The sequence below is a fragment of the Schistocerca nitens genome, chromosome 2, assembly GCF_023898315.1.
Source record: "Schistocerca nitens isolate TAMUIC-IGC-003100 chromosome 2, iqSchNite1.1, whole genome shotgun sequence".
Taxonomy (NCBI): Eukaryota; Metazoa; Arthropoda; class Insecta; order Orthoptera; family Acrididae; genus Schistocerca; species Schistocerca nitens.
The window spans coordinates 772,457,430-772,466,758 of NC_064615.1; the positions used below are offsets into that span (position 1 = coordinate 772,457,430).

A 9,329-nucleotide genomic window follows, 5' to 3' on the forward strand; every position below is an offset into this window, starting at 1 on the left:
ACAATTTCTCACCCATAAATGTTGTCGCTACCTTGATTCTGTGCCCTCCACATCTAAAGATGAATAACCTCCCGAACTGCACACTTGTAACAACTGTTCTTTCTGCAACTGTACTGTCTTAACTGTGGTGCTGAATGATTTGGTAACTAGATTTAATTATGGTCTAACCTTACCGTTACATCTGCGTACTTTAGTGGCCGTCCTGAACACTACTTCACTATGGCTGTGGCGCGACCGTAGAGACAGACTGTTTTGAAGCCGGAGGTGCGTATTATCCTGCTGATTCGTGACAATATGGATTTTTTTTGTTAAATAGTACCTTTTTTGTAAAACTAACAGAATAAGATACAATTCATTTGCATTAATGAAGTGCATGCTAAATAGCGTTTTCTCGTTGTTTCACTGACCACAGCAGATAAACACCAGAGATAAATAAATCAGCTGCAGTATAGCCTGCCACACTGCCTACAACAGTCTGATGATGTTCGAGTAGATTTCGACTTAATGCTTGAAAAATTAAGTTGATAGCACCTGGCCTTCTTGCAGTTTATGCTGTCTTAACAGACAGTAAAGCTGTGCAGTTCAGCATACCTATAAATTGAGGGCCAGCCGCTTGTGGCCGAGCGGTTCTAGGCGCTTCAGTCTGGAACCGCGCGACCGCTACGGTCGCAGGTTCGAATCCTGCCTCGGGCATGGATGTGTGTGATGTCCTTAGGTTAGTTAGGTTTAAGTAGTTCTGAGTTCTAGGGGACTGATGACCTGAGATGTTAAGTCCCATAGTGCTCAGAGCCATTTGAACCATTTATAAATTGAGGGGTCTCGCGAATTCTATCCCCGACTGTACATGGTAACACACAATTTTCGGCAGCCGTGTTGGAAATAAATGACTTCTTTGGTGAATGCAGGAGAAGAGCAAGAAATTGATTTAATGTGCAGCAGCGAAGCCTCTGCAGCGTCGTACATAGGTCTGGAAAAATGACAACCACTTGTCACGTGTCTTCCGAAATCACTGATTACTTTCTTTTGCAACTTCGAAACTACAAATCACACGGACACACATTTCGCTTTGGTTCCGTAAGGGAGAAGTAAAACTTTGCAACAGGTAGCTTCAGCTAACAAAGTTAGAATACGTCATGACATTGATATATGCCTCACTTCACGTTAATTGAAAGTGCAGAGGGATGAAAGCCAACGGCCTTGCCGCAGTGGTAACACCGGATCCCGTCCGATCACCGAAGTTAAGCGCTGTCGGTCTGGGCTAACACTAGGATGGGTGACCATCCGGTCTGCCGAGCGCTGTTGGCAAGAGGGGTGCACTCAGCCCTTGTGAGGCAAACTGAGGAGCTACTTCAAAGTAGCGGCTCCTGTCTCGTAAACTGACATACGGCCGGGCGAGCGGTGTGCTGACCACATGCCCCTCCATTTCCGCATCCAGTGACGCCTATGACCTGAGGATGACACGGCGGCCCGTCGGTACCGTTGGGCCATCATGGCCTGTTAGGACGGAGAGAGGGGCGAAACGAAAGGAAAAGAACTACAAATACCAGCTACGTTGGAAGTTTATGCAGAATCAGCAGCGACAATAAAAGTGTGTGACTGATCGGGACTCGAGCCTGCGATCTTTTGTTTAGTATGCAGTTGCGTTAACCACAGCGCGGGACTATCTCGGTACCTTCCCAGTTGAAAAACACTTCCACCTAGCGCAACCTATTCGCAATCGCCACCTGTGTCCTCCAATGTCGCTGATTTTTAAATTCCTGCTGTAGGCCGAACGTAAATGTGCATCCGCACTGACGGTGCGCCCATCGAGGAGTATCAGTTATACACTGAAGCGCCAAAGAAACTGATATAGGAATGCGTATTCAGATACAGAGATACGTAAATATGCAGAATAAGGCGCTGTGCTCAGCAACGCCTGTATATGACAATCAATGTCTGCTGCAGTTGTTGGGTCGATTACTGCTGCTACAATGGCAGCTTATCAAGATGTAAGTGAGTTTGAACGTGGTGTTACAGTGGGCGCTCGAGCGGTGGGATCCAGCATCTCCGAGACAGCGATTAAGTGGGGATTTTCCCGTACGACCATTTCACAAGTGTAAAGTGAGTATCAGTAATCCGGTAAAACATCAAATCTCCGACATCGCTGCGGCCGGAAAAAGATCCTGCAAGAACGGGACCAACGACGACTGAAGAGAATCGTTCAACATGACAGAAGTGCAACCCTTCTGTAAATTGCTGCAGATTTCAAGGCTGGACCGTCAAGTGTCAATGTTCGAACCATTCAAAGAAACATCATCGATGTCGGCTTTCAGAGCCGAAGGCCACTTGTGTACGCTTGGTGACGACTGAACGACACAAAACTTTACGCCTCGCCTGGACCCATCAAAACCGACACTGGACTGCTGATGACTGGAACAATGCTGCCTGGTCGGACGAGTCTCGTTTCAAATTGTATCGAATGGATGCACGTGTACGAGTATGGAGACAACCTCATGAATCCGTGGAACCTACATGTCAGCAGGGCAGCTACACTATAAAAATTATCTCCACTCAAATGTACTTCACTTTGCCAACAGTATGATGTTTGTTTTTACAGGCAGGTTAAAATGGTCACGCAAAAATTCAAATTGTTTCCGACTTGCTTCAAGTGAAGATTCTATAAAAATACATTTTCAAATTCTGTGTCAACTATAGTACACACGCTTTCACAGGAATGCTCAAATACGAGTTGTTCGCAACAAGTTAATCAAAGAAAGATATTCCTGAATTTCTCTATGTCCTATATACTTGTAAAAAGAGATCTACGGATGAATAAAGCTACTACTACTACCACTACCACTACTACTACTACTAAATGAACTGTCTTTGCCGGTACCTGATCTGAAAAATCTGTGCTTGCACGGCAGTAGATGTTGCAAAATGTGCGTATTGCTCTACGTTTGTTTCGATTGCTTCTACGACAAGTATCATCCGGAATTCTGTTCTAACACAGCAAGCAATGCAAGCGGTAGCGATTAAGACAATTCTGTTATCTATTCTGTAGCAAACAGAATAGAGATTTGCAAAAACTTTCCTGTAATGATTAATTTACTAATGAAATTACTACGGCAAAAATTGTTATTTTTGAATAGTTTTGAGCGACATATACTATTTAATGATTTTTTGTGCAAAAAAAAAGTATATGGTCAATATTGCAACCCATGCTGCGCCAGCATGGTAGGTTTGAAAATTATCCGCTTCACTGCGCTCGCTTGGTAGAAACATTACTGACACTACGGGAGTAGGAGGTACGTATAAAACTTCAAAATTGATTTTGGCGCTAACTAGGGCCCGTCGCTGAAAATCCGCTGAGAATTCAGAACAGGTCCCTCCACAACGAACCTAAAACTCATCAAAATCCTTGATTAACAGGTCTGATCGATCCCTTTGTACATAGTCTTTTCTTTTATGATTTCTGCGTCGGTTGCTCCAAATTTAATGGCACTGTTTCTTATACGTTATTATTTGTTTGATTTTCTCGTTCTTGCGTTACATTATTGTTTCTTTCCGCCAAAAATCTCCACTTTGCGGCAGTCGTACCGTTAGATATAATAATTATTATTACATATTAACGCTGTTTTATAGTATTACGACTTCGGCAGGCGCTAAACTGTATGGCATTTATAAGTTTTCTGTGCTTCTATTACTCGCATGATTGACGATATTAATTTATTTCACACATATATTTCTCTGTTGTTTTTTTTCTGATTTATTTCCGTTATTTTCAATGCGTTTCGATATAGTACGGGGCTAAGTAAATAGTATTGTGAATTGACATTATAATTTTATCATTTGCAACATTCCTTTGTTCACGAATATCACCCGCTGCTTTCAGAGATTGCCTCTATGTAGCCTCCTTGCCTACGTATGAAACTGTTGCTCAAAGCTGACGAGTGAATCAGATATTAGAATTTATCTAAAAATTGTATAGCTTACCTCTGAATTGGAGGAAGTCTGCCCAGAAGCCTGTCATTAAGACGGGAATCAAGATATCGAAGTTTATCCTTGGGCAGTCTGCTGATGTAATTGAACATGAAGTTGTTCCAGTTGCTGAGGAGCATCTCATTCCTGTCCATTACGGCCGTTGTCGGCAGTGTAGACTGCAGCTGGTGCGGAGGTGGCGGAGGTGCCGTCTGCTGCTGTTGCTCCTGATGGATCTGGTGTTGCTGTGGAGGCACCTGTGGCTGTGGCAGCTGACTAAACTGGTGCTGCGGCTGCTGCTGTGTGGACTGCTGAGCTAATTGCTGGTGTTGCTGAGCAACCTGCGGTTGCTGCTGCTGAGGGAACTGCTGGGACGCCTGCGTCAGCTGCTGCTGAGCGAACTGGTGTTGTTGAGGCACCTGCTGTTGAAACAGCTGTTGTTGCTGAGGCTCTTCCGACTGCTGCTCCTGAGGGAACTGGGTTTCCTGGTGGAGGAATTGCTGCTGGTGCTGTTGAGGGCCTTGCAGCACTGGCAACTGCTGCTGCTGTTGGTGGTGGTGGTGGGACGGCCCGGGCCACTCGTCTCGCGGCTGGCTGCGGGGGCGTCGCGAGTTCTTGCGGGAGCGACGCGCCTTGTTCCTGCCGCCCTTGCGCCGCGGGGGAGATTCGTCGTCCGAGTCTTCGTCCACCAGGTCTTCGAGGCGCACGCTGCGCTTGCGCAGACTGCGGCGCACGAAGTGGCTGGTCTCTTCCGCGCTCTCCGGCTCCGTGCTCTCCAGCAGGGCCATCATGCGCAGTTCCTCCTCGGTTGAAGGCCCGGCCGCTGGCGGCGAGTAGTACTGGAGACCAGACTCAGCCAGCAGCTTGCTGAGAGGGTCGTGTGCGCCGTCTGCCGCGTTTCGCAATCCGGTGCCTGTCTCGCTGCCCTCGCCTAGCTCCATAAACTCTTCGAAACAGTTGTTACTCCGGTCAGTGAGCGCAAATTCTGCGCCGCTCTCCGCATCTTCTGACAGGACGATCTCTTCCTCCGCCATATAGTTGTCTACCGTGTCGGCGAAGAAACGATCCACAGCGTCTGAATCGACAATGGTTTCCTCGACCAAGATTGTATCCATTTCTTCAACGTCTTCCAGTACCTTAATTTCTTGTTTCCTATGGAAAAAGAAAACAAAAGTGAAATAAGTCGTCTACAGCATTTAATCGACTTTTCGTTGCTTTGGACATGAGACGCTCAGTTTAGAGGATCTTAGCGTCTACACAGCAATCTTCGTGCAACAGTGTGATGAACGTTTAATATGCTTAGCATCTCCGTACACACGGTGGAGAAAAAAATGATAAGGTCAAAATAGAACACGTACATTCAAGCAAAATTATCGAGATAACTACACTACTGGCCATTAAAATTGCTACACCAAGAAGAAATGCACATAATAAACGGGTATTCATTGGACAAATAAATTATACTAGAACTGACATGCGATTACATTTTCACGCAATTTGGGTGCATATTACCTGAGAAATCAGTACCCAGAACAACCACCTCTAGCCGTAATAACGGCCTTGATACGCCTGGGCATTGAGTCAAACGGAGCTTGGATGGCGTGTACAGGTACAGCTGCCCATGCAGCTTCAACACGATACCACTGTTCATCAAGACTAGTGACTGGCGTATTGTGAGGAGCCAGTTGCTCGGCCACCATTGATCACACATTTTCAGTTGGTGAGCGATCTGGAGAATGTGCTGGCCAGGGCAGCAATCGAACATTTTCTGTATCCAGAAAGGCCCGTACAGGACCTGCAACATGCGGTCGTGCATTATCCTGCTGAAATGTAGGGTTTCGCAGGGATCGAATGAAGGGTAGAGCCACGAGTCGTAACACATCTGAAATGTAACGTCCACTGTTCAAAGTGCCGTCAATGCGAACATGAGGTGACCGAGACCGGTAAGCGCTGGCACCCCATACCATCACGCCGGGTGATACGCCAGTATGGCGATGAAGAATACACGCTTCCAATGTGCGTTCACCGTGATGTCACCAAACACGAATGCGACCATCATAATGCTGTAAACAGGACCTGGATTCATCCGAAAAAATGACGTTTTGCCATTCGTGCACCCAGGTTCGTCGTTGAGTACACCATCACAGGCGCTACTGTCTATGATGCTGCGTCAAGGGTGACCGCAGCCATGATCTCCTAGCTGATGGTCCATGCTGCTGCAAACGTCGTAGAACTGTTCGTGCAGATGGTTGTTGTCTTGCAAACGTCCCCATCTGTTGACTCAGGGATCGAGACGTGGCTGCACGATCCGTTACAGCCATGCGGTTTAGATGCCTGTCATCTCGACTGCTAGTGATACGAGGCCATTGGGATCCGCCACGGCGTTCCGTATCACCCTCCTGAACCCACCGATTCCATATTCTGCTAACAGTCACTGGATCTCGACCAACGCGAGCAGCAATGTCGCGATACGATAAACCGCAATCGCGATAGGCTACATTCCGACCTTTATCAAAGTCGGAAACGTCATGGTACACATTTCTCCTCCTTACACGAGGCATCACAACAACATTTCACCAGGCAACGCCGGTCAACTGCTGTTTGTGTATGAGAAATCGGTTGGAAACTTTCCTCATGTCAGCAGGTTGTAGGTGTCGCCACTGGCGCCAACCTTGTGTGAATGCTCTGAAAAGCTAATCATTTGCATATCACAGCATCTTCTTCCTGTCGGTTAAATTTCGCGTCTGTAACACGTCATCTTCGTGGTGTAGCAATTTTAATGGCCAGTAGTGTATATGTCAGAAATGCATCGTAGTGGATCCACGACAATAAAGCGACAACCAGTCATCGGCGGCAGCTCAGAAGCTCGCCTGGTAAATGGACGTGTTTCTGTGTCTAGGTGTGTGATTTTGTCCGTTTAAGCTGCTAAATGACTGAAGCGATTTCATAAACTCACTGTAGCTACTTTGCCTGACATATTGTCACAAAACTGAATACTCATATAGAAAAACACAGAAAGGCTTCCGTTTTTTGCTACAAGAGCGCAGCAGTGAGCAGTTGGGCAAGATGGCGACAGGCACCAAGAAAGCGTATGTTGTGCTTGAAATGCATTCACACTAGTGTATCGTAGCAATGCAAAACGACACTTCAAAACGAAGTTCAACTAAGATCCACCTACAACCAACTCCATTCAACGATGACATTGGCAGTTTAGACCTTCAGCATACCTCTGCAAGGGAAATCAGCGGGTGTGACTGTAGCGAGTGAAATCCATTGACGGACTATGGGGGGAGGGGAGGCCCGCCCGGGCCCTGGGCCCCTGGTAGGGGGGCTCTAAATGTCGTCCTGTTGGACCTGGAAGCCCCCCGGAACAAGACCATTCTCAATCAAATCCCAAACAAAGCGAAAATATGTTCAGTAAATAGAAGGCCGTTTATAGCTTGATAGTCCATATATATGCAAAATATAGATACCAACATACATCAGGCCAAGTGGATGTGTGAATAATTTTAAGAATTTTTGTAAAATCCTGCATAGAACTTAAAAACTGTAGAATTACAACCAATTGTATGCTAAACGCAGTTATCCTCCATGAACCAATGTCTAATACATTCTACCTTCCTAACTTCACAGGAGCTCTCCTGAGAAACTTGCAAAACTAGCATTCCTGGATAAAGGATATTGCGGAGACATGGACTTGTCACAGCCTGGGGGATGTTTCCCGAGTGAAATTTTCACTCTGCAGCGGAGAGTGCGCTAATATGAATCTTCCTGGCAGATTAAAACGGTGTGCCTCACCGAGACTCGAACTCGGTACCTTTGCCTTTCGCGGGCTAGTGCTCTACCAACATTTTTTTATTCTTTTTCTTTCTTTTGCATTTTTTTCGTTATTATTCGCTGTATTATTTCATAGCGGGTGTCACGTGGCATCCGCTGAAGTTTGAATCTTCCAGAAAGTTTCATATCAGCGGACACTCCGTTACAGAGTGGAAATTTCATTCTGGGAACATCATCGAGGCTGTGGTGAAGCCACGTCTCTGCAGTAACCTTTCTTCCAGGAGTGCTAGTTCTGCATCTTTCGCAGGAAAGCTTCTGTGAAATTTGGAAGACAGGAGACGAGGTACTGGAGGAAGAAAAATTGTGAGGGGGGTCGTAAGTCGTGCTTGGGTAGCTCAGTTGGTAAACCACTTGCCTGTGAAAGGCAAAGGTCCCGAGTTCGAGTCTCGATCTCACATACACAATTTTAATCTGCCAGGAAATTTCAAGACTGTGAAGTGATTGCAAAGACTGCTTGCAGAGACCGAGTGTCAATATGCACGTAGATACTGCTGGTGAAGCGCCAGGGAAAAGGATAAAATATAAAAAAAGAAGGAGACACGCAATGTGGAACCGTGAACTAGCAGACACCACAAAATGTAAGAAACGGGCCTGCCTGAAATATCTACAATCAAAGAAACAAGAAGACCATATCGAGTATAAGCAACACACAACAGTGGTCAAAAGAAAGACAAGAAAAATATAACAAAGCTGTGAATGTTTTCTGAGTGAAATGGAGCATGATGTACATGGGAAACAAAATAAAGCCTGTACGATGCTGAAACAACTTAATAAAGATGAAAGAGACATGGTTCAAATTAATCTCATTTCAGAAGATGGGTGGTTGGCTTATTTCCAAAATCTGTGTAAAGGTGATGAGGAGAACGTGAAACCTGCAATTAGTGACGAACATGTTGATTTTATATCAATGGAAGAACTCAAGGTTGTGTTAAGAGCTTATAAAAACAGAAAATCGCCAGGGGAAGACAACGTCTTTGTGGAATTATTGAAATATGCTTTGGAATTATTGCTCATAAAACTATTGAATTTTATAAATAGTTGTTGGAAACACGCGAGAAGTGGCAAACAACAGTTGTTATCCCATTATTTAAAAAAGGTGATAGCAGAAAATGTTAGAATTATCGCGGTATTAGTCTTGTAGATATTACGTGAAACTAATAAAAAATAGACTAAAGTTACTTTTGAAAACTTTTTTACTGAAGAACAGAATGGACTTCGAATGAGAAGATCTCGCTTAGACAATGTTTTTCCAGCTTGCCAAATTACTGAAAAACATAGTGCAAACATCGCACATACATAGACTTTAGTGACTAGATTACGAGAAAGCTTTCGATAAAGTTAACAGAGTTAAATCACGGGAAATTTTAAAAAAGAATGGTATATTCCAACATCTAATAAGTGTAATTCAAAGTATGTATGTACATAACAGGATAAAAGTACACAGAGGAATTTCGTTTGCGAGAAACATCTGTCATGGAAAGAGACAAGGGTGTCCGATCACCAATATTATTTAATATATACGTAGACGACGT

General features: G+C 45.0%; 1 protein-coding gene and 1 pseudogene across 1 annotated transcript in view; one reads left to right on the forward strand and one right to left on the reverse strand.

The window, feature by feature from the left end:
* The window catches only part of LOC126235318 (uncharacterized), a 29,285-nt gene extending 24,291 nt beyond the window's left edge, over positions 1–4,994 (reverse strand). Inside the window, exon 1 of the mRNA XM_049944041.1 lies at positions 3,976–4,994. Within this exon, the coding sequence (XP_049799998.1) occupies positions 3,976–4,994 (1,019 nt within the window). The remainder of the gene's footprint in view (positions 1–3,975) is intronic.
* On the forward strand, positions 1,188–1,305 carry LOC126237792 (5S ribosomal RNA; annotated as a pseudogene).
* Positions 4,995–9,329: the final 4,335 nt, after the last annotated feature.